This window comes from Eubalaena glacialis, chromosome 11 (genome assembly GCF_028564815.1).
Source record: "Eubalaena glacialis isolate mEubGla1 chromosome 11, mEubGla1.1.hap2.+ XY, whole genome shotgun sequence".
Classification (NCBI taxonomy): domain Eukaryota; kingdom Metazoa; phylum Chordata; class Mammalia; order Artiodactyla; family Balaenidae; genus Eubalaena; species Eubalaena glacialis.
Window position 1 is genome coordinate 72,118,980 of NC_083726.1, and position 26,928 is coordinate 72,145,907.

The 26,928-nt window shown below is 36.1% G+C and overlaps 1 protein-coding gene across 8 annotated transcripts in view; it reads right to left on the minus strand.

The window, feature by feature from the left end:
• Positions 1-26,928, minus strand: part of PPHLN1 (periphilin 1) — a 148,508-nt gene that overhangs the window by 63,893 nt on the left and 57,687 nt on the right. For 6 of the 8 annotated variants that reach the window (XM_061204845.1, XM_061204842.1, XM_061204844.1 and 3 more), the window contains 3 exons: positions 18,416-18,472; positions 15,836-15,915; positions 6,663-6,782 (listed from right to left, as the gene is read on the minus strand). In XM_061204845.1, coding sequence (XP_061060828.1) covers positions 6,663-6,782; positions 15,836-15,915; positions 18,416-18,472 — 257 coding nt within the window. The remainder of the gene's footprint in view (positions 1-6,662; positions 6,783-15,835; positions 15,916-18,415; positions 18,473-26,928) is intronic. The other 2 variants (XM_061204847.1, XM_061204841.1) reach the window with 1 other exon arrangement.

Here is a 26,928-nt window from a genome sequence, read left to right on the forward strand (position 1 = left end):
ACAAATGGGACCTAATGAAACTTCAAAGCTTTTGCACAGCAAAGGAAATCATAAACAAGATGAAAAGACAACCCTCAGAATGGGAGAAAGTATTTGCAAACGAATCAACAGACAAAGGATTAATCTCCAAAATATATAAACAGCTCATGCAGCTCTCAATATTAAAAAAACAAACAACCCAATCCAAAAATGGGCAGAAGACTTAAATAGACATTTCTCCAAAGAAGACATACAGATGGCCAAGAAGCACATGAAAAGCTGCTCAACATCACTAATTATTAGAGAAATGCAAATCAAAACTACAATGAGGGATCACCTCACACCAGTTAGAATGGGCATCTTCAGAAATTCTACAAACAACAAATGCTGGAGAGGGTGTGGAGAAAAGGGAACCCTCTTGCACTGTTGGTGGGAATGTCAATTGATACAGCCACTATGGAGAACAGTATGGAGGTTCCTTAAAAAACTAAAAATAGAATTACTGTATGACCCAGCAATCCCACTACTGGGCATATACCCAGAGAAAACCATAATTCAAAAAGACACATGCACCCCCAGTGTTCATTGCAGCACTATTTACAATAGCCAGGTCATGGAAGCAACCTAAATGCCCATCAACAGATGAATGGATAAAGAAGATGTGGTACATATATACAATGGAATATTACTCAGCCATAAAAAGGAACGAAAGTGGGTCATTTGTAGAGACGTGGATGAATCTAGAGACTGTCATACAGAGTGAAGTAAGTCAGAAAGAGAAAAACAAATATCGTACATTAATGCATATATGTGGAACCTCGAAAAATGGTACAGATGAACCGGTTTGCAGGGCAGAAATTGATACACAGATGTAGCGAACAAACGTATGGACAACAAAGGGGGAAAGCGGTGGGGGGTGGGGGGGTGTGATGGTGGGATGAATTGGGAGATTGGGATTGACATGTAGACACTAATATGTATAAAATGGATAACTAATAAGAACCTGCTGTATAAAAAAAAAAAAGATGCCTGTGTCCCTACTGCCACCTAATGGTTCTTTGAGCATTAAGGTCTCCATTGCGTAGTTCTTTTTTTCCCAACTGCTGACACTATACCAATAAACTGGCTAAATGTGACCATATCAAACTATGTACCACTAGTCTTACTGTGGCAAAACTCTGGGGCTCATTCTGGCTTCTGGAAAAAGTCATGTTAACTGTCTCCTTTTTCCTCTTTTCATTTGGGAATGTATATCCCCCTACTCCCCATGGTTGTTTGGTATAAGTGTCCTTTTAAAAAAAGATTGTTTTATAATCTATCCACTGTGCAATAAAAGTGATGTGGAACATAAAAAAAAAAAAAAAAAGGTTAAGATGGAAGTTTTAAGTTATATGTATTATACTACAATAAAAAATAATTTAAGAAATAAATCACAATATCAGTATAAGGTTTCTAACACTAGACAGACAACAGTTAGTTTCAGATGATGTCAAGAAAGATTATTTATACTGTGTTCTGACTACCCCATGGTCAAAATAATTCTGCCACTAGATTCCATTTTAGTTAGGTCAATGCAAAACAAACAAAACAAAAAATTATTAAAGTTTTACAACACACTCAAAATAGGAATTTCAAGCTTCATCATAATTCTAGACCTACATACAAAAATAGAAATTGATGAGCATAATAAACACATCAGTGCAGATGAGTTTTGGGAAAATAAAAGGCAAGTAACGAAGAGAAAAATAACTTGAATTGACACTAAAAGAGCTCATTAGCTATAGTAATCAAAACAGTATGATACCAGCATAAAAAGAGACACATAGGCCAAATGGAACAGAACTGAAAGCGCTGAAATAAACCCATGCATATATGGCCAACTAATATTTCACAGAGGAGGCAAGAATACTCAACGGAGAAAAGAAAGTTTCTTCAATAAATGGTGCTGAAGAAATCAGGTTATTCACATGTAAAAGAAGGAAACTAGAGCCCTATCATACACTATTCACAAAAATTAACACAAAATGCACTAAAGACTTAAATGTAAGACTGGAAACCATAAAACTCCTACAAGAAAACAGGAAAGAGAGTTCCTTGATATGGGTTTTGACAATGATTTTTTAGATATGACATCTAAAACACAAGCAACAAAATAAAAAATAAACAAGTGATACTATATCAAACTATGAACCTTCTGCACAGCAAAAGAAATGATTAACAAAATGAAAGACAAACTACAGAATGGGAAAAAAATATTTGCAAATCATATATGTGGATAAAGAGTTAATATCCAAAATAAAGAACTCATACAACTCAATAGCAAAAAACAAAAAAAACCCCACACAAAACCAAATAACACGATTAAAAAATGGGCAAAGGACCTGAATATAAATTTTTCCAAAGAAGATATATGAATGGCCAACAGGTACATGAAAAGGTGCTCAACATCACTAATCATTAGGGAAATGCAAATCATCACCACAATGAGATATCACCTCACACCTCTTAGAATGACCAGCATCAAAAGGACAAGATGTAACAAATGCTGGGAGGATGTGGAGAAAAGGGAACCTTTGTGCACTGTTGGTGGGATTGTAAATTGGTACAGCCGCTACAGAAAACAGTATGAGATTCCTCAAAAAATTAAAAAGAGAACTACCATATGATCCAGCAATTCCACATCTGGGTATATATTTGAAGAAAATAAAAACAAAATAAATAAATAAATAAATAAAAAACAATAATAAATAAAAAAATAAATAAAAAACTTGAAAACATACATGCACCCCCAATGTTCATAGCAGCATAATTTACAATAGCCAAGATACAGAAGCAACCTAAGTATCAATCAACTGATATACAGACAAAGAAGTTACATGCACAATACAATATTATTCAGCCATAAAAGAGAAAGAAATTCTGCCATTTGCAACAACATGGATGGACCTTGACGGCATCATGGTAGTGATATAAGCCAGACAGAGAGAGACAAAAACTGTATGATCTCACTTATATATGGAATTTTTTAAAAAACTCATAGAAAAAGAGATCATATCCATGGTTACCAGAGGTGGGGGTTGGGGAGTAGTGGGGTGGGAATTGGATGTAGGTGGTCAAAAGGTACAAACTTCCAGTTATAAGATAAATAAGTACTGAGGACGTAATGTACAACATGCTGTTTATAGTTAACAATGCTGTCTGGTGTATTTGAAAGTTGACAAGAGAGTAAATCCTAAGAGTTCTCATCACAAGGAAAAAAATATTTTTCTTTTTTGTGGTGTTTATATGAGACAATGGATATTAACTAAACTTACTGTGATAATCATTTCGCAATATATGTAAGTCAATTCATTATGCTGTACACCTTAAACTTATACAGTGCTGTATGTCAATTATATTTCAGTAAAACTGGAAAAAAAGAGCTTATTAGTAATTAAATTTAGTTTAGTTCATTAGATATATATTATCCAAGGTACTGGAGGGAAAACAAGACATGAGATACATTCTATCTATCTATCTATCTATCTATCTAAATAACTAGACAAGTAAAAGAAATTTTTAATAAAGGCAATATAAGGTCATCAGTGAAACAGTGGCAAAAAACTTTACAACAGGAAAGGAAGAAAAGTGGAATCAAGAAAGATATTGAGTCTTATTATCTCGAGCACTACTGATTTCACTGAATGGATCTGAATTTGAAAGAGGGCCATGGAAGTTGGGCATACTTCACTAGGGACAGGGTAAGCGGAAAATAACACCTGATACGTGGAAACAACATAATTCACATTTTCACATTTAAATAAGAAACATTTTAAAATTTTCTTCTGCAGCAAGAAGCAACAACCTGCTCTACCGCAACATTCTAATAATCTGTGAATAATTTGCTTTTCATTTTGATAGCCAAAAGCAAAACTCTCACGGCCATATGTTTACAGATAGTAAATTATATCTCTACCAAACTTGACTGCAAGCTCTTTGAAAGCTAGGATGGTGTCTCTAATGCAGTGTTTGACACAAACAGATGCAGAATGAATATTTAGTGAATTTAAATAAACTATGAGAAAGCCAGTATAGTATTATTTTCTGAAAATACATGCCTTAAAACACTAATCCTAAAATTTGCACTGTGAAGAAAAATTCAAGCCAAAAATTTGATAAATTATGCAAACTTTATTATTCATCCTCCTGTCACAGACCACTAATGAGCATATTAACATATTAAAATCTCTGAAAAGTGCTGAAATGCCAAAATCAACCTACCTCTTTTAAATCTAGCACTTCCCAAATGTAAGGGGGCTAACACAATCTTTTTTGTTCTTCCTCAGACCACTAAGACCCTGCAGAATTATCATTCTATCAAATACTTTGGGAAATTCTCTATTAGAGTCCAAAAGGTAAATGTATGCAAACTGTTACAGAAGAATGAACTATAATATTCCTGAATATTTAAACATATCACTGAATTTACCTTCAGTTTCACTGGACTCTCTATTAACTACATGGTCTCCCAACCAAATTGCTTAAAACTATACTGATGACAGCAAGAGAAGATGAACTGGAAACTTAAATATTTAATCTCCTCTCTATTCAACAGCTAATATAAAGATTGTCACAATTAGATTTAAACACACACATACACACACACATACACACACACACACACAGCACTATGCCAAACTCTTCCATAGCATCAAAGTCCTTTTTTCCTTCCACCTTATTCTTTCAAATCAGATAGGAGTTTATAGATAGGAGATAGGAGATAGGAGAACCTAGATAGGAGAACAGATAGGAGAACCAAGGTCAAAATTCTCAAAAATTTACTTCTCATAAAACATAGATCACTGAAATGAGCAACTATTTAAAAACTACCCTAGAACAAATGTGACTATCTGTGCCCAAAAGACAGAGAGAGTATCGTTAAGAATTTCTCAACTGCTTTATCTCCAGTATGGAAAAGTATCAATGTAACTTGAAGAACATTTAGATGCTACGAGACTGATAATGCTGCTCAACACTCACGATGTACACCAACTAACAAACATACTAAAGTAATCTCAACCCTGCTCTCACCTTGCCTTTGGTCCAACAAAAAAATCATGTCTGACCTATGACCCACATATAGATTTTTAGGATTACTGACTTCTCATTAATTCAAAACCTAGCAAATTCTGGGCATATTTTAGAGAAAAAACAAGGAGCCTGAAAAAAAAGTCTTTCTAGACCCAATGTCACTGACTATTCAGAGTCAAAATCTAGTCAAGCAATGAAAAAAGACTATAAATAGAATATTTAAAATCTGGAAAAGGTGGATAGTGAGATTTTTTTTTTCGATGAAGAGATATCAAAGAAGACGAGGGGGGGAGAATGAATATATCTTAATAAAGCTTTGCTAATTGAAGATATAGTATTTAGGAAACAAAAAATTGAGTATTTTTGGAAGTTTTTGGTTTAAGTACTCTGAGAAAAATTATCAGATGTCCAAATTAGCAATTTTAAAGCACATATTTCTATTATTAATATAAAAACCATTATTCTAAATTATTAAGGAAAATAGGCAAAATGACCCTATTAAATGTATTACTGTATTGTTCGTGCTTTTAAATAGTGCTAGAAAGGTACCAAAGAAGGACAGCTTGATATTTTTATATCTTTACTTGAAAATACGCATATCTATTATTATAGCTACAGTAACAAGGAAACCTTGACCTATTTAAGAACAACTGATAGCTAAATGATAGATCAGCATCTTAAAAAAGAAAGGCTCTATTTCTGAAAGTACTGATAGGGTTTGTACTGGTTTGTACTTTCTATGAGCAGTGTACATTAGTTATTTTGGAAAGGATCTTTTCATAGTGTATTAAGATGAATGTAGGTATATAATTTGTACATCGAATTCTAATGCTTGATCTGTTTTATCAAAGGACCTTCCTTAAAAGGCATCCAAAAATATATTGTAAAGTCAGAAATCTCCTCCGAATATACACAATTTGTCATCATACAGAGATTTTTATATTCTCTGCGAGGTCAAAATAATTCCTCTAGTAACAAATTCTGAATCTAGGAGCTTAACTTTGCCCACAAAATACCTGTATTTCACTCTATTACAGGTTATAGAGAAATTTTTCAGTTCATTTTCAAATATTTTAATGAAAACATTCTATAAAGAGTATTCTGTGGACCCAAAAATGTTCTCATTTTTTGGTACTCAAGACTCATCAAAAAGCACAGGTAGACCAAACAATGCATAATTGCATTTCTTGGAATATTTATGAGATAATTTGCATAGAGTATAACATGCAATATAAATATAGCCCAAGATCCAAGGTTTAATTAGATTTTTGTTCTGAATTCATTGATTTATGACTAGTGGCTTAGCATGATTTCTAGAAATACTTTTAAAAGCTCACAAAAGAAGCATATAAATATTGCATTTCCCTTATACTCTATATTTATACTATTCTTACACTTCTAAACTACTAGAGACATTCAGACATAGTATAATTACTGAATTCAGAGTCATTCACATTCATTCTATTACTGTGTGTGGTAAAATTTAATAATCCTTGAGGACATTTTCCCCAAATATACTTTAAAACACTAGAACAAACTAAAATTTTCATCCATAATTTAAAATCCAGGCAAAACTCTCAGATGTGAAACATAAAGAAGAAATTTTGCCTTACCTCATACTCAGAAATTTCAGGTAAGTTACTTTCATCTGCCTTCTCTAGCTTTTCAGCGGCCCACTTGCTTGCAGCCTCAGCAAGTTCCTTTTCCGTTAGCCTACTGGGTTTGTCTAACACCTAATAAAAACAAAAGAATGGTTCTGTTACAGTTCTCAAGGGCTTTTAAATTTCAAATACATCAAGAAGTATACCCCACTTACACATAAAATCATATAAGCCTTCAAATTTATATAGAGAACAAGTACATTCTTCGCTTTTTCAAAAATATTCAACACAGAATTTAGTTAAGTTGCAATTTGTTTGGGACATATAGACTAGATCTGACTCCTACTCTCATTTATATAAAGCTTTAGAAATTCATCTAAGGAACGAAACAAAAGACACTGACAACTAATATACTAACTAGTACTTAGAATATACAAGACATTATACTGATTTCAACTTTGTATCTTTAATTATATTCAATGAAATAACTAATGCCAATATTTAATCAAGGTAAATTCCTAATTAATGAAACAGAAAAGTCCAGATATGCTATTTTATACTTTGTAATAGTTTATATAAATCCTACTCTTTACACGAAATGTATACACTTAAATTTCATTTTTTGGTACTACCACTACTTCCCTTCTCCAACCACATACAATACTAAACAAAGTATAGGATTTGGAGTTACAGACAAAGCTGGGTTTGAATAGCAGTTTCATCACTAGTGAGGGTAGATGATTTTATACACATAACTTATGACACTGTGAGCCTTCGTTTTCTCATTTACAAAACAGGGATTAATAATATTATATTCACTCTTAAAGCAGTTGTGAGAATCAAGGGAAGTAACAGACCTGAAAGCATCTAGCATAATGCTTGGTACTTTAATTTTGTCTCCATCTCTTACTTCTATAACGTCACATCATTGATTCTAAATATACCTCCTCTGGATGACAGTGTCAGTAAAAATCCCCATGTTATGGTACACTATCATTTATAAAGCGCTTACACATGCAAACCAAAAAAAGGTATTTTAATTAAACGGAATTCCATGAAAGTGGCTAGACTTTATCACCCCCAACTTATAAACCAAAAAACTGAATGTCAAAAGGTTAGTGATTTGCACACAGTTACCAATAAATGCTGAGCTGGAACTTAAAACTAGGTCTTCTAGATGAGTAAGGCCCTTGACCACCTTCAATTCAATTTACCAAAAAACTGGTTTGCCACCCATAATATTTACTGGAAGATAATCACAGTGTATCTACATGGAGTGTTTCCATGGCCACTGAGTAAGCCTAAATATCTTACTCCAAAGCCCTACCCATACATAAGGTTAAAAAGATATAAGCGGGGCTTCCCTGGTGGCGCAGTGGTTGAGAATCTGCCTGCCAATGCAGGGGACATGGGTTCGAGCTCTGGTCTGGGAAGATCCCACATACCACGAAGCAGCTGGGCCCGTGAGCCACAACTACTGAGCGTGCGCGTCTGGAGCCTGTGCTCCGCAACAAGAGAGGCCGCAATAGTGAGAGGCCCGCGCACCGCGATGAAGAGTGGCCCCCGCTTGCCACAACTAGAGAAAGCCCTCGCAAGAAATGAAGACCCAACACAGCCAAAAATAAATAAATAAATAAAAATTAAAAAAAAAAAGATATAAGCAATACCTTTATTATTACTCAGTAATAAGGTTAAAAAGTTTTTTAAAAAATAAGAAACACACACAAATGTATTTTTTTAAATGTACACCTCACTTTTCTTTGGTACCTGTTTTGAAGAGAAAGTTATAGAGCAAAAACAAAACAAAACATTGTAAATTATCTCTAGTAAAGAAGGAAGCAAAATCTTTTATAACTGAATCCTTCTATTCAACCATTATTAACTCTGTGCACTTAAAAAACTCTCATTTGAAACTGCCTTCTAACAGCAGAAAATACACTCTGAAAAACTATTCCTACATGACAGTGACCATAATGTTTAAAAGAAAAAGTCCTCCACCATATCAGGAAATCTAGGTAATAAAGCTAGCATGTAACCCTGGGAAGAGGACACAGGAAGCTGTACTTTCCCAATACATAAAATGATTATAGATCTAAAATTCTGAAATTCTAATTCCATTCTAAGACAAAAATGCAAACATCTAAAATAAACTGTCAGATGAAAATATCTAAAATCCATTAGTGTTGGATTTTACAGTTAAAATATATTTTTATCACGTACCATAAAGTCCTATGCTGTAATATATTCACACCACATTATAGTTCAAGAGAAATAAATATTTCAAATATCATAATTTAAATATTCATAGTGACTTAGATGGGTAGGTATTATTTACTCTTCATTCATTTCTAGCTGGGGAAAAAAAACCCAAAAAAACAAAACCAAGCCAGTGTTTCAGATGGGTAAAGCACTCTTGATATGATAAGAAAGAACCGAAAAATCCAATCAATCTTTCCTATTCAAAATCCAGCATTCTAGCATCCTCACACTTCTGGGAAAGCTCCAAAGACACAAGTTGTCACAAAGACACCTTTTCTTTTTTCCATTTGAGGCAGAGAAGCAGCTGCCCACTGAACACCAGCACAGACCACCAGGTGATATCTATTCTTACAGAAAAGCCAAACATACCAAAGACAGAAAACAAAAAGAAGTGAAGAAAGACGAGAATAGAAGTAACAACAGTTATGGAAAGAGAAAGAGTGTGAGGTTGGTGAAGAGAACCTCAGCAACACCCCAAAGTTTTAAGTTGAGGATTAGAACCATGCACCTTTTCAACATGTTTTCGGATGCTGAGAAGGAAGGACTGAGAAGAATGATGCAGTGAAGACTGGCTATGTCCTTGAGAAAATTATTTAACATCTAAGCCTTTTCCATAAAATGGAGATATATACCCACTTTTTTTAAATTGCAAAATAATCATAACCTTAGCGTTAGCTAACACCTGCATCATGTCACATAATTACCATTTCTTTTTTGTGGTGAGAACATCAAAGATCTCTTAGCAAATTTCAATTATACAGGAGAGTATTATTAACTATAATAACTATGCTATACATTAGATACCCAGAACTTATTCATATTATAGCTTCAAGTTTATAATCTTTCACCAACATCTCCCCTTTTCTCCCATCCCCCAGACTCTGGTAACAACCCTTTTTTCTGTGAATTTGACTTTTTTAGATTCCACATGTCAGCGGGATCATAGAATACTTGTCTTTCTCTGTCTGGCTTATTTCACTTAGCATAATGCCCTCAAGCTCCATCCATGTTGTCACAAATGGTAAGATGTTCACCTTTTTCATGGTCAAATAATATTCCATTGTGTATGTATACAGTATTTTCTTTATCCATTTATTCACTGAGGGCAGGTTAGGTTGTTTCCACATCTTGGCCATAGTGAATAATGCTGCAATGAACACAGAAATGCAGGGGAGTTCCCTGGTGGCCTAGTGGTTAGGATTCCAGGCTTTCACTGCCGTGGGCCAGGCTCAATACCTGGTCAGGCAACTGCTATCCCGCAAGCTGCACAGCACAGCCAAAAAAAAAAAAAAAAATGCAGATATCTCCTTGAGATACTGTTTTCATTTCCTTTGATTTCTTCAGTGATCCATTGGTTGTTTAGTAGCATATTGTTTTGCCTCCAATGTGTTTGTTTTTTGCAGGTTTTTTCCTCGTAGTTGATTTCTACTCTCATAGCCTTGTGGTCAGAAAAGATGTTTGATATGATTTCAATTTTCTTAAATTTACCAAGGCTTGTTTTGTGGCCTAGCAAGTCATCTATCCTTGAGAAAGTTCCATGTGCACTTGAAAAGAATATGCATTCTGCTGCTTTCTGGATAGAATGCTCTCTATATATTAATTAAGTCCATTTAGTCTAATGTGTTATTTAAGGCCTATGTCTCCTTACTGATTTTCTGTCTAGATGATCTGTCCACTGATATAAGTGGGGTGTTAAACTCCCCTCCTATTATTGTGTTAGTGTCGATTTCTCCTTTTATGTCTGTTAATATTTGCCTTATACATTGAGGTGCTCCAATGTTGGGTGCATATATATTTACAACTGTTATATCTTCTTCTAGGATTGACCCTTTGATCATTATGTAGTGTCCTTCTTCATCTCTTGTGACAGTCTTTATTTAAAGTCTATTTTGTCTGATATAAGTACTGCTACTCCAGCTTTCTTTTGATTTCCATTTGTATGGAATATCTTTCTCCATGCCCTCCCTTTCAGTCTGTATGTATCTCTAGATCTGAAGTGAGTCTTTTGCAGACACCATATATGAGTCCTGTTATTGTATCCATGAAGCCACTCTATGTCTTTGGTTGGAGCATTTACTCTGCTTACATTTAAGGTAATTATCAATATGTATGTTCTTATTGCCATTTTGTTAATTGTTTTGGTAGGTCTTTTTCCCCCCTTTCTTCTTTTGTTCTCTTCTCCTGTGATTTGATGACTATTCTTAGTATTATGTTTGGATTCCTTTTTCTTTTTTGTGTGTATATATATTACAGATTTTTGGTTTGTGGTTACCATGAGGTTTCTGTATAACAGTATATTAAGTTGCTGATCTCTTAATTTCAAATGCATTTTTAAAAGCCTGCATTTGTACCCTCCTCCCCTCACGATTACTGTCTTTATCTTATTTTACATCTAATTGTTTTGTGTATCCCTTCACTGCTTATTGTGGATACAGATGATTTTACTACTTTTGTCTTTTAACCTCCTTACTAGCTTTGTGTGTAGATGATTTCTTACCTTTACAGTGTGTTTGCCTTTACTGGTAAGCTTTTTCATTTCATAATTTTCTTGTATTCTTGTTGTGGCCTTTTCTTTTTCACCTAGAGAAGTTCCTTTAACATTTGTTGTAAAGCTGGTTTGGTGGTGCTGAATTCTTTTAGCTTTTGCTTGTCTGTAAACCTTTTGATTTCAAATCAAACCTGACTGAGAGCCTTCCTGGGTAAAGTATTCTTGGTCACAGGTTTTCCCCTTTCATCACTTTAAATATACCGTGCCACTACCCTCTGGCCTGCAGAGTTTCTGCTGAAAAATCAGCTGATAGTTTTATACGAGTTCCCTTGTATGTTATTTGTTGCATTCCCCTTGCTGCTTTTAATACTCACTTTATCTTCAATTTGTGTCATTTTGATTACTATGTGTCTCAGCATGTTCCTCTTTGGGTTAATCCTGAACGGGGCTCTCTGTGCTTCCTGGACTTGGGTAACTGTTTCCTTTTCCAGATTAAGGAAGTTTTCAGCTATTATGTCTTCAAATACGTTCTCTTCCCCTTTCTCTCTCTCTCTTCTCCTTCTGAGACCCCTATAATGTAAATATTAGTGTGCTTCATGTTGTCCCAGAGGTCTCTTAAACTGTCCTGATTTCTTTTCATTCTTTTTTCTATTCAGTGGCAGTGATTTCCACTACTCTCTCTTCCAGCTCACTGATCCATTCTTCTGTATCATTTAGTCTACTATTGATCCATTCTAGCGTATTTTTTTAATTTCAGTTACTGTATTCTTCACCTCTGGCTGTTCTTTATATTTCCTAACTCTTTGTTAAAAACTTCTAACTTCTCACTCTGTGCATCCATTCTCCTCCCAAGTTCTTTGATCATCTTCACGATCATTACTCTGAACTCTTTTACAGGTAGATTACCTATCTTCACTTAGTTCTTCTTCTGGGGTTATATCTTGTTCCTTTCTAGAACATATTCCTCTGCTGCCTCATTTTGTCTAAGTTGCTCTTTGTATTTTTATGTATGTGGTAGGTAGGTTATGTTTCTCCACCTTGGAGAAGTAGCCTTCTGTAGGAGACGTCCGTTGTGTCCTAGCAGTACACTCCCCCCTCCGCCATCACCTAAGCTATATGCTCTAGGCGTTCCCCCTAAAAGGGCTGTGTGGGTCCTTCTGTTATGGTGGGCTAACTATGTGGGTAGTCTGGTAGGCTTGGTTGGCCCCTAGTCCAGTTGGCTGCCCCCAAGTCCAGCTGGTTGCCAGGCCCTGCCTTGTGGAGATGCTGCTGGCTACTGTTTAGTTGGGCCTGGTCACAAGGTGGCTGGTAGCAGAACCCTAGGGGGTCCCAGAGCTAGTGCTGGCTCACTGGTGGGCAGAGTCAGGGTCTCAAAGACTCTAGAGCTGCTGCCCACACACTGGCAGGTGAAGCCAGATCTGGGGTTAGTGCCGGACTATTGGCAAGCAGAACTGCTTCCTGGAGTCTGGCTGCAGGGCCAGAGATCCCAGAGCTCATTTCAGATTGCTGGAGTAGGGGGGGAGGCCAGTTCCTGAAACAGTTGGGTATGGGGTCTGGGGTGTCCCGAAGGTTGTGCTGGCCTGCTAGTGGTCAGGGCCAGGGCACAGCTGGTCCCAGGGCAGGGTCTGGCTTGTTTCTGCTGTCTGCCCCCTAGTGGGTGAGGCTGGTCTAGAGGCTAGTGCAGGCTTCCTGGCAGGAAGGGCTGGTGCCTCTCCACTGGTGGTTAGAGCTGGGTCTTGGCCCTTTGGTGGGTAGGGCTGTGTCTAGGGGTGTGTCTAGAGGTCAGGAAGTCTTTAGGCAGGCTGTCTGTTGATGGATGGGGCTGTGTCCCTGCCCAGTTAGTTGTTTGACCTGAGGCACCCCAGCACTGACCCCTACAGGCTGCTGAGTGGGGCCAGGTCTTGGTGCTAATGAGCCAAGATGACAGCAGCCAGCAACAGTGTTCATGTGTCTGAGCGTTCCCTAGTATGTCTGCCACCAGTGTCCATGTCTCCAGGGTGAGCCGCAGCTGCTCCCTGCCTCTCCAGAAGACTCTCCAAGACCAGTAGGTGGGTCTTGTCCAGGCTCCTATCAAATTACTGCTTTTGCCCTGGGTCCCCCTACACATGGGATTTTGTGTGTGCCCTTTAAGAGTGAAGTCCCTATTTCCCCCACTCTGTGGGGCTCCTGCAATTAAGCCCTGCTGGCCTTCAAAGCCAAATGCTCTGGGGGCTTGTCTTCCTGGTGCCAGAACTCCAGGCTGCGGAGCCTGACATGGGGCTCAGAACTCTCACTCCTGTGGAAGAACTTCTGCAATATAATTATCCTCTAATTTGTGGGCTGCCCACCTGGGGGGTATGGGATATGATTATACTGCGAGTCCATCCCTCCTACCTGTCTCGTTGTGGTTCCTTCTTTACGTCTTTAGTTGTAGAAGATCTTTTCTGGTAGGTCCCACTCTTTCTCACTGATGGGTGTTCTGCAGGAAACTGTGATTTTGGTGTGCTCCTGAGAGGAGATGAGCTCAGGGTCTTTCTACCTTGCCATCTTGGCTGCTCTCCTTACGAGAGCAGCATGAGCAGTGGTCACACGTGCATACTGAAGCATCATGGCAGATGGACACCCAACTCCCAGTGTTCACATGTGGGCTGAGTTTTGTGGCCAACAAGAGGCAGTTTATGATAAAAGATGCTTAGGCAAGGTTAAGCGAAGGGGTGCAGAGCTTCCTTGCACTCTCAGAGCTGCCATGTGTTTACCCTGTTTTCAATTCCTTTGCATATATAACTAGAAGTGGCTTGCTGGATGATATGATAGTTCTAATTTTTTTTTTTTTTGAGGAATCCCCATACTGTTTTCCAATTTACATTCCCACCAAGAGCACACAAGGATTCCCTTTTTTCCATATCCTCTCCAACATTTGTTATTTGTACACTTTTTGATGACAGTCATTCTGACTGGTGTGAGGTGATATCTCATTGTGGTTTTGATTTGCATTTCTCTAATAATCAGCAATGTTGAGCATCTTTTCATATGCCTGCTAGCCATCTGTATGTCTTGTTTGGGAAAATGCCTATTCAGGTCTTCTGCCTGTTCTTTGATATTGAGTTGTATGAACTATTTATATATTTTGGATATTAATCCCTTGTTGGTTATATCATTTGCAAATATTTTCTCCCATTTTGTAGGTTGTCTTTTTATTTTATCAATGGTTTCCTTTGTTTTGCAAAAGCTTTTAAGTTTAATTAGCTCCCATTTGTTTATTTTTGCTTTTATTTCTTTTTAGGGTTTTCTACATATAAAATCATGTTATCCACAAATAGTGACAGTTTTACTTCTTCCTTTCCAGTTTGGGTGCTTTTTCTTTCTTTTTCTTGCCTAATTGCTCTGGCTAGGACTTCCAATACTATGTTGAATAAAACTGGTGAGAGTGGGCATCCTTGTCTTGCTCCTGATCCTAGAGGAAATGCTTTCAGCTTTTTGCCATTGAGAATGACGTTGGCTGTCAGCTTGACATATATAGCCTTTATTTTGTTGAGGCATGTTCCCTCTATGCCCCCTTTGTTGAGTTTTTATCATAAATGGATGTTAAATGTTCTCAAATGCTTTTTCTGCATCTACTAAGATGATCATATGATTTTTATCCTTTATTTTATTAATGTGGTGTATCACACTGATTGATCTGCAGATACTGAACCATGCTAGCATGCCTGGAATAAATCCCACTTGATCATGGTATATGATCCATTTAATGTGCTGATGAATTTGGTTTGCTAACATTTGGCTGAGGATTTTTGCATCTATCTTCATCAGAGATATTGGCCTGTAGTTTTCTTTTCTTGTAATGTCCCTGTCTGGTTTTGGTATCAGGATAATTCTAGGCTCATAAAACGAGTCTGGAAGTGTTCAATCCTCTTCTATTTTTTGGAAGAGTTTGAGAAGTACAGGTATTCTTAAACGTTTGGGAGAATTCATCAGTGAAATAATTTGAGAAAATTATTTAACTTCTGAGCCTGCTATATAAAATGGAAATATACACTTACCTACATCATAGAATTTTTATATGAATTAATAACAGAAGAAAATACATAATATAGTACATAGAATCAAGTAATTATACAATAAATATTAGGTCTCTGCCTATTACCGCACTTCCAAAATAAAAGCACAGTCTCTCAAATATGCCTCATCTGGATATTCATTCCCACTCGGCTATGGTCAAGATGAGAAGGGGCTCAGTAAATACCAATTTTAGCATAACCTGTGGAAATAATTCTATGAGAAAACTGCTCATTTACTCTGGGGGCAACTTTTAAGTTATGGTTACTTAAAACTCAAGCTTTCAATGCAGCAAAGTACCCCCATTAGGTGTGACAGTAAAGAATAAAAGCATCTGTACTATACAATCCATCTCATTTACTTTGTGTTTCCTCTTTGAATTGATCTTAGAAATACAACAAACCTTTGATGAAGGAACTGCTGAAGAACTTGAGGGTGAAGTGTCTCTTGATGTTTTCAAAGACTGAACAGGTCTTTCTTTACCTATATAAGAAAATATAAAATGCAATTTTCTAGCTTATTCGTTTTCAACTAGAGTGATTTTGTAAATGAATAAATAAGGGGTGGAGGTCATACACTTATTTTAATAGTGAAATCTTTATTACATTATTAAATTAAATCTGTTAATATCTAAATCCTCCTATCTTAGAGGCTGGGCACCATCAAAAATTTCAAATAACCTAGAACCAAAGGACAGCATATATGGCAATCTAGGCCATATCAATGCCAGTTAGCAAACACGGAACCACAGAGAAGACCTCAGGAAAGGCAAAAAACATTTTAAAATCATAAATGCTTCCTCCTCCAAGTTCCGAAATGTTAACTTTTAATACATCACACTAAAAATCCAATGGAGGTTATTATATAGATACTACCAAAGAGAATTAGCTAATTATTAGCTAATTAAGCTATAGCTCAAAGAGAAAGGTATGTAGGAAACTTAGCAGGTATTCATGAAATGTTTTAAAAAAATTAAAACTAGAAAACTATAATAGAGCACTCACTAATCCAGTACCTGATATGAATGAGTACCTAAATATTTGTTAAATGGTGAAAAATAAATTTGTATGTGATAAAGTCACTAACCTTTATCTTTGGTCACTTCAGACACTCACATAGTGCTCTATGTGTACTATTGTTTTTATGGAAATATAAGCCAGAAAATAAATTTAAATATTATTTTAGTCGGTTCAACGAAAACAACAAAAATGGGTTTAGTAAAATATAATCTTAAAAATAACAGTGAGCTGTTGCTAATAGAAAAACGTTTCATTAAATTATCTATATGTCAACTGTAACAGATATCCTCTGCTTTCAAGTGCTAGGAAAACTTTAATTACAGAGAAGAGGAAAAAGTAGCACCAAGTTTGGAGTGACACAGAAACTGGTCAAGACTGGATAGTGGGTTAAGGCCAGGAAAGCAGTCAAGAGCAAAAGCGGAGACAAAACGACCTTGAAACTGAGGCAAAGCCAGCTTCAGTCAAAAAGCCTCTTAAGCTCTTCCTGCTATGGTCAAGACAGCAAAGTAAGGGCCTGGAGGTCAAGGGCTTCCAACCACCTGGCGACGTAGTGAATAACATCTCTTTCCAATGTCCTGCAGAGCCGGAAAGGCTTTCTCAAGACGCCCCCCACAGCTCCCCGCACCCACAACACGTGGCAATGTGTGAAGATATTTCTGATTGTCACAGTGGGTGAGTGTCACTGGCACATGTTAAGTAGAGGTTAGGGATGCTGCTAAACATGCTACAAATGCACAGGACAGCCCTCCACAACAAAGAATTATCCAGCCTCAAATGTCAGTAGTGCTGAGGTTGAAAACTCCTGCTCTAGGCACAGTATTCCAACTGTGAAGCTCCAATAGTCTTAAAAAAGACCTAACTCTAGAATCTTTTAACTTGTGGTACCATTAAGAGACTTTCACACTAAGCAAGTTTAAAAGTTCTTACAGACCTTGAAAATCAAAAGCAAAATGATACCAACCATCACTACATCCCCAAATGGCTAAGAACATGGTTTATTTAGTCATTCCCTACTGTATTTCCATTGCACATGGCAAATTCCATATCATAATGTGACAGTGTCAGTCTATCCCACTGCACCAAAAGCCCCTAGAGGAACAAGTATCATAGCTCATTTTTTTCCAAATACCCAAGGCCTACCTAGTTGAGTCTTTTAAGAAAAGAGTAGGCACTCACAAACTGGTGAAAAGATGAATTCTTTTTCTACCCTTAGGATTCAATGACCTCCCCAGTCTATTCTGATTAAGTATTTCCTTGAGAGATGAAGAACTGGACCAATCAGCACAGCACACTATGTTAATTAAAGACATAATTATAGGCTCAATTCTGGCACACAGCAGCTAAACACAGCAAAAAATTTTCACAAGCAGCTGTTAATCTCTTATTTAGCACCTCCTTTACAAACAAAACATCAGCACTACAGGTATGCCAAGTATGGTATCCAAGTGTAGTCTTAGGATCTTTCATGATTTTAGCTGCATAAGGCTAATTTAAGCAGATTTCAACCAATCTCAGTGTGCAGAAGCAAAGGAACATTGAAGGAGAGGGCAGTGGTTTATCAAATATCAACATATATTCATATATACCGGTGGCATGAAGGGCAGGGACAGGCAAGAAGCAAAGGATAAAGAAAAAGGATGATACAGATGGCAGCAGAAAGAGCACAAAAACGGTAAATAGAAATATCCTGATCCTACTGATGTTGGGTCCTTTCTGCCAGTGACTTGTCTACTCTACAGATCTCAACCTCCTATGAGGTGGCAGTTGCTGACTGGGAGTGTCTAGCCCAGACAACAAACCCACATGTCTCCCCAAATCCTACTACCTGAGTCTGCTATTGTTCAACTCTGGTTCCAACAGCAGACTAATGGAGCAGTTATACACTTTTCCCATTTCTATAACCTCTATCAATTATAGCCCCCCACCCTTCACGATCCCAAATCACAATCTAGCTCAAAACTCACCTCTTTCTGGCTTTCCTTCATTCTGCCGTTTGTAGGAGGCACCAGCACGCACGGACTCTAGGGAAAGGTGGGCAGGGAGGAATTAACACCAGCACCTCTGTGCCCAGGAGGAACAAGAGAAGAACCCAGAAGTAGGAGTAATGAGAACAGGAACTTTTGAGCATTTGCCAGTGACCCTAACCGTCTTCCTACCCTGCTTTCAAGTTGGGCTGCCTGAGCAAACACCAATGAAGAGAAATAAATAACAGAATAGGAGAAAAACTCTGTTTAAGATTGGGTCCAACAACAATTATGTATGAAGATGAGGCTAACCAAGGACAGCACGAGCAGAAAGAAATGAGAAAAGGATCCTATGATAAGACACCAAAAGTTAAAGACGGGGATCACACGTCTTACTTACCACTATAAGCATCTAATCTAATCTCCTCCATAAAGTCAATATTCAAAGGATTAAAGAATGACACCAAAAAATCAAGAGTGAAAGATGAATCACCACTAGAAATCAAAAAGGACACCTGGGAAAGTTTTCATGGTATATCATATCAGTTCCCTGAGCATAGGACGGCTACCGGCAAGCAGTCATTCTGACGTGTTCTCAACAGGTAGCCTATTACTAAATCTTGCTAATTCTTTTTATACGAACTCTCTCATATATGGATTTTCCTTATAAACAAATCCACAGCTACTTGATCTCCTAATTATCCCATACTTAGAATCTTGTAAATATTTTGTTAGTTTCCTTACCTGCAAACTCTTAATGATGCAGATGGAATCGGCTTTCTAAATAGCCTAAATAAACTAGAAGGGGCTCTCAGCTATATTTCCAATAAGTTTTCTTATCATTTATTTCAAATTATTCTACTATAGATCCCAAATTGCCAATTTTATCTTTTTTTCTGAGAAAATAATACATTTTCTGAATCACTTTGGCACTGTCAGCACCTTGCATTAAAAAAAAATTCAAGAAACATCACACAAATATTGCCATCCTACTTTTGCAAGAATGTTGAAGACGCAGTATCCTTATCTAATTGTTCACTGATGTCATCAGAAAGTTTTGTTCCTCCTGAGCAGCTGATGTGTTTTTATCTAAGTTTCACTATGAACACTATTTATTGCTCATTTCCTCTTTGTTTTAGGCAAATCCTTAGTTCACTTACAGTAATTGTTGAAATCCTTATCATAGGCAACTATTTCATAAACTACTAACTTTATTCTTTTATTTTCACACCCTTATTTCCCTTTTATATAAAATTCTTCACCCATTTACTTAATCCTGTTTTAATAAGTGTTTATTTTTGTTAACCTGCCTCAAATTCTTTGTAGATCAAGAGATCAGGACAATGATTTTTTTTTATAGGAGTGTCTGGGGCTTGGGCCTGGCTCACACTAGCTGTTGAGAATGAACTGTCTGTATCTATTCCAAACTCTTAAGTTCAGTGACTCCACACTGGTAGCCTGAAATCAGCCATGGTAAAAGTATTCACTCCACGAATATCGGCAAACGTCACAATCAGGTGTCTTTCCCCTGAAGAGTCAGTTTACTAACACACCACTGGTGCTGTATTGATTGATTTTGATTCCAAATTTCAGAAACACTGTAGGAATTACTGCATTTAACTACAGATTCCCATCCATGCTACCTTCAACAGACCTGGGCTATTTAATAATATCCTAACAGACAGTAAAACCACCCAGCTGATTCCAGCTCAGACTGCAAAATCATAAACAAGTGGTTGTTTTAGTCCACTAAATTTTAGAGTATTTTTTTTTAACACAAGAGATAATAGAAACAACCCATTGTGCTTAAACTCTTTATCCCAGAGTTTCCAATGATCTGCTTACATTAAAACTGAAGGTCTTTCTTCTTGTCCTCTACTACTGCAGCTTAATGATTCATACACAAGTTCTTCTTAATATTTTACCATTTGCTTTTCATGCCTTTGTACGTTTCTGTTTGTCATCCTACATCTTCCTACCTTTCTCTTTCTTCTTTGTTGGTTATTGTTCCTTAAATATGAATGTTCCTCCTATCCTCAATCCTTTTTGTTTTGTTATTCTTCCGCGGCTCCAACCAATACTATGAAGACAAATGTCTCTCAAATCCACTTCTTTCACTCACACTTCTATATTTCTAACTGACAGAATGCTATTCCTTGGCTACTTAGCCATTACCTCAAATTCATCTCACATGTGATCTTAGTAAGCAGAAACTAACTCCTACTTGAGAGCAGGGCAAAAGGGCTCAACACATTCCTGCCTTTGCTGTGATTTGCTAAAGAAAATGAGTTCTAAAGTAGGATGAAGGAAAGAAACCAGGAAAGAAAAATTCTAAAGTTGGCAATATGGAAATCAAAATCCAAGTCAATGTATTGGTGAGTGAAAGAATAAATGGTGAGGAAGACAATGAACAAGAATTTCAAATACTGGTTCCATAGACTAGATATAAAGTTCTTCCCACGCAGGTGAAATGAAAGCCAGAGAAGCAGCTTAATGTTACAATAAACATTTAAAAGTTCTGTAAGAATTTAACAATATTTGCTGTCTCTTTGAATATAATAGCTGTAAATCTGATACGATCTTTCAGAAATATACTTTCTTGCCGATGTGTTCTCCTGATGAAAGCAGCGATGAACTTAACCAGACTCACCCAATCCTATCAAGTATTACTAATTATTGATAACCCATATAGGAGCAAAATACACTGCTAGGAAAAAAAATTAAAACCATCCCTAGAGGGACTTCCCTGGAGGTCCAGTGGTTAAGATTTCGCCTTCCAATGCTGGGGGTGCAGGTTTGATCCCTGGTTGGGGAGCTAAGTTCCCACATGCCTCGTGGCCAAAAAACCAAAAAACATAAAACAGAAGCAATATTGTAACAAATTCAGTAAAGACTTTTAAAAAATGGTCCACATCAAAAAAAAAAAATCACTGGAGATAATAAAATTAGGGGCTACATCTTGCAAACTATTAAATTCTTGGTACAGTGCCTAATGTATAAGAGAAAACCAGATACTTCTGAACGTCTTATCAATAAACAAATAAACCTAACAGCGCAGGTAGTAGATTCATCTCTCCTTTGATAGCTGAAGCATTAAAGGGGAAATTAAGATATGAACAAATGAAGATGTGGTGGCTATAAAGATGCTGAGGAAATGATTCATTTTTCTGGATCATGGATGAAGACATGCAAATTTGGGGCTCTTGGTTAGGAAGAACATGATTTCTCAGAGATCTACTGGTTTATTCAAGAAGGTATGAAACAGGGAATTCTCTGGAGGTCCAGTGGTTAGGACTCCGCACTTCTGTTGCAGGGGGCACAGGTTCATCCAGACACAGGGGTAGAAAAAGCTCTCTCTGTATCACCTCTGCTTCCCACAAATAACAAACTTTTGGAGGTAAGAGATCCAACAAGTTGAAATAAAGGCATATTAACTATGAATACATGGAAGTGCATTTCTGAAGAGAACTTTCCTTTAATACATCAGTTACAACCACATGGGCTCACTTTTTAAAATATAAGTAAAATATTACATCATCTGTACATATTAAGAACATGTGCAACAGGGATGCTATAAATGCCTACACATAGGAAAATGCCATTAATTGATTACTGTTTCAGAACCTCCATCACTCAGGTGCCAGAAAAGCTAAAGCTGTACTCCTGGGATTCACCCAGAAAACTCACAGCCAAAGCTCTTTGTGATATAATAAATAGACTCTCACACACAAGAATACATTGTAGAATCTAATTCAATAGCACACTTACAGCCTGGATCAGTTAACAGCCCACGATTAAATTCCTCATGAAACAACTCATCCCAATAACCCTGCTCCACTTTCCTCCTTCCACCAACTTCTGCCCACTCTTCAGATATCCCCTAAAATGCCTACTCCCATGTAATGATTTGTCTCCTTCTCTAACCCATAAACTCAGAGGGCAAAGACTAGATCTGTCTTGCTTGGCAAACCATTTATATGAAATATATTTTTGTTGAATGATTTTATGAGCACTGAACATAAATACAATGACTTTCAAACCAAGAAACACTATAAAATTTAGCTGCTAAGAAAATAGGTTCTTACTGCGTAACAAACATGATCTGATGGTAAAGCCTTATTTCCATATTCCCATTATCACCTACAGCCGCACAGAAAAGCCTTCTTTCTAAAGGCAGAATTAAATCTCTAAATTTTATTGGAATTTCAGCTATGATCCAAAAATTCATGTGGACTTCCAAATTCATTCACAGCCAACAGGTATTAAGACATGTGTCTTTTCCCATTATACTTAAGTTCAATAATAGAGTCTATCTTCCAAATACACTCTTCTCAAAATAGTATTTTTAATTCTTGTACATTTTCAGTTATTGTAGAAGATATGCTTTTGAAAAGGATTAAACACTGATGAATAAGTCTTTCTTAAAAATATCTTTCATTCTTAATAATGGCTGCTGATATTGAGAAAATAAGGGGAGGCTGGGCCCAAAGTCAGAGCTATAGAAAATCAGATACAGACCAACAAAAACAATAAACTTACAAATCTTCCATAGTAATGACATTTAAAAAATTCAACCAAAATGTCACACAACCTAATTTATATATGAGCATCACTGGTAAATGTGACATTAATCTGTAGCAAATGTTTAGAATGAATTAACAAAGAGTTTGTAAATACTTAACATAATCATCCCTAGGAGCCACGACAGATTTACAAAACAAAGCAAGGCAATCTTTATGTCATTGTTTCCATAGTGGAAATGCTTTGTAATCCTCAAGTGGAAAAGAAAACAAGATGGGGAATCACAACTGGTTGAATAACAGCAAACAATGCAGATAAATGGCTGTGGTCCACAGAGGGAGGTGCCTAGAGGTTTCTATATTGGGCCTTATGCTACTCAACATAATTTTTTTTTTTAACATCTTTATTGGAGTATAATTGCTTTACAATGGTGTGTTAGTTTCTGCTTTATAACACAACATAATTATTAATGATTAATACAAAACACATAAAGCATACTTCATTTGTAGATAAAACAAAGCTGTTTTTATCTGCTGCTAAATACATAGGATCACTAAAGAGATTTTAAGACCTTTATGGAAGAGAATTATAAGCCAAAGTTAACTACATGAAATATATCATTCCAAGATTTTTTTTTTAATGCATTAACTACAAACAAATAATTGCAGCTGAAAAAAGTACAGGCTGCAGGGCTTTTTGTTTCATAGTAATATATGTGAAAATGGCCTAGGTTTCAGTTGCCTGCAGTTTCAGTAAGGACCAGTAATACAGTATGGTTGACAAAATAAAAGTTCACTTCTGGCATCATGACTTAAAAGGAATAGAAAGAAAATTAGGAAAGCAAAAGGTCTGAAAACCATGTCAAATGAAAGGAACAGCTGAAGGAACTAAATATATTTAAACCTGGAAAAAAAAAAATCGAAAAGATTATGATGGTACTTTTCAAATACACAAACGGTTCCAACAAAAAAAGAAATATCTTTACGGCTCTAAGATAAATAACTAGTATTAAGTAGACATTATAGGAAAAGATTTTAATTGTTTTTTAAAATGAGCTATACAAAAATGGAAAGACTGTACTGTGATACAGTAAACATCACAGGAAGTACTTTAACAAAAAGTCTCCCATACCCATATGGGAGACTAAACATAGTGATCATTATTAATGCTATTATCCTAAACAGAAGGTAAACAGCAAAAGTATAAGATAGGAAAACAATGAGATTCATTTGAGAGAAGGTAGGGAAAAAGGAAATAAATATCTAAGAGATAGTTGACAAATGGGGAGATGTTTTGTTAGGTTAATTAGAATAAAATAAACTTCAAGTAAAAATACACAAGGTATACATAACAAAACAGTTTTAACTATAACAGTATCATAATAATCTGTTAATAAACAGATTAAGAAGGACAACCTACACTGTTAGCATGTAAATATGAACAACAATAAGGAATGAAAAATAGTATCGTAGTCACCGTTATGACCAGGTTAGTCCACTTAAGTTATAGGCAGAAAATTCTTAAACGTGAAACACAAGGTGTAAACAGTTTGATTTAGGAAAATAATTAGTCTATGTCAGTACAAAGTTCCATAAGATTTAACCCAAAAGGCTAAGTAGAAAAAATTTAATTAAATAACATGTGTGGACATGTGTGCACACATGTGCGTGTGTGTAAGCACAAAATGGGAACTAAGCAGCTGAGATGAAAAAGTAATAATCATTCTGTGGCTTATAATTAAGCACAGATACATTAAATGCACAGAACAATTGTGAAGAATTAGTCCTAAAATAATTACCATGGACAAACTACTAGTGATTATTAAAATAAATAAAATTACTCTGAAAAGTATGAACAAGAAGCAAAAAATTAAAAGTTAAAGAATTAACAAAATGAGGGCATAAGGAATAAGAAAATTATTTTTTACCTGTTACAGAAACATTTAAAATCTTTGTCAAAATTTCAATTTACATTGGAAAACTAAATTAACCCATCACTGTTAATTAGTCCAGTTTAAGTGACTGATAATTGAAGGATGATATTTCTCAGTCCTTTTTTGAAGAAAAGCAAGGTGCCATCAACATTTGTGAGATTTAGATTTAAAGCAAAAACCATTATCACAGATATGTAAAATAACAATTACTTTTTCCTTTTATTGTTTAAAGCAAGACTTTTACTGTTAACTTTTTGGAAGATGATCTCATATAACTATTCTAAAAACTATTTAACGAAAGGAGTACAGAAAAACATTTCAACAGTTCAGCCCAAACAGCTAAGGATTCAACCAAAGTAACCCGTAAAGAGAGTTTTCCCAGAACAAACTTTTTTTTCTTGATTAAAGAACTTTACTTTCAAAGCTAAATGACTTAAGAAAATAAACATAAAGGCATTAACAAAGTCATACACTCTATTTCATTCAATTCACACCAGATTTTAGTCTCCCAACTTTCTCTGTTATCTTTCCATCACTGCAAGATATTAAAGGTGTTAGACCTCAGAGGATGGGGCAAGCATATCGCAGACACTAAGACAGGAGCATCACTGTGTGACTCTACATTTCATCTTGAGATTTGAGAGTTTTGGCCACTGACTACCAGGCCAAAGGCAGACAGAAGATGCCTCCCTAGGAATCTGTTTTAGAAGAGAAATGTAAAAAATAAGGCTAATTCAACAGTAACTTAAATAAATTAATAGCTTCACTATAAGATGTAAAGAAGGATCTCAAGCTTCCATTTTACTCATGTTTTGTTAAAAAAGGCTTCAAAATCAGTTTCCAAAGACACTTTCTTCCTCTTAACCAAATTATTAATAGATTTGGATTTCAGTCACACACATCTAAAAAAATATCGTCGGTCTTAGAAGGTATATCTGGCTAATTTGGGATATTTAGGTCTGTGCATGTGAGCATAAATTAGACTTAGAGGTTATTTATCCACTTGAAGGGTGAGGGGAGAAAAAGGAAGTAAAGCATAGGAGAAAATGCCAAACTTTTAACACCGAACTCCACAGTAAAACTTTCAGTTACCTGGAACTATTCCAAGAATATTTTAAGCAGTCAGGCATGTGTAAGTGACTATGTTTGTTTTAAATCCTTCAAATGGCATTCTTACACATATATCCAAAAATACGTTTTTTGGAAACCCCACTCCACCTAGCTCTGGAAACAGTAGACAAGTGATAAATGTTTGTTAAATACAGGAATCCAGCAACAGCTACAATGGAGACAATCTAATGATCTGAAGTGATCTTCCATCACTCTGAACATGCAGGAGGCAAAGACTGTTGAACTAAAAACCTTACCATTTGAAAAAAACAGTTAAAAGGAAGGAAGTTAAAAAGGAAAGAAAAATTATTGGCTTATAATTCCTTCTACCTAGAAGATACTTCTCCACCTGTAGAAGTCTGAAATAAAAGATAAGCCCAAATGTCATTTCCTCCATGGCACGTTCTTCCATCCCCAGAGTGAGAGTCTCTTACCCTGACCGGCTAATGTCATGTTAACTCATTTACGACATAACGAGCCTTACATCAAAGTTATACTTTACATGTTATATTTACATAATGATAAAATTGTTATTAGTTGGGGAAAAATACACATATATAGTCTAGTTCCTTGGTGACAGGGACATCGTTCTAACACAGTGCCCTGGATACAGAAGGCATGAGGAAGTGTTTTGTGAATGAGCTCAACTGCAGGTAGTAGAGTCTAGAATGACAACACAGGAAAGCATTACCTAGAAAAGTTGCTTCATTTATTTATTCCAACACATACTGAGCAACTGGGCCAGGATGACATGCACTGAATGCCATGCATGTCCAGGCACTCCAAACTTAAAAAAAACAAATTGGAGGTTGGGAAAGAATGAAAAAAAAAAAACAAAAAAACAAATTGGAGGTTGGGAAAGAATGAACCTAAGGTAGGTTTTAGCTCTCAATTCTATAAGGCTATATACCTTATATTTAGGGGGATCCACTAATATTTTTCATGAAAA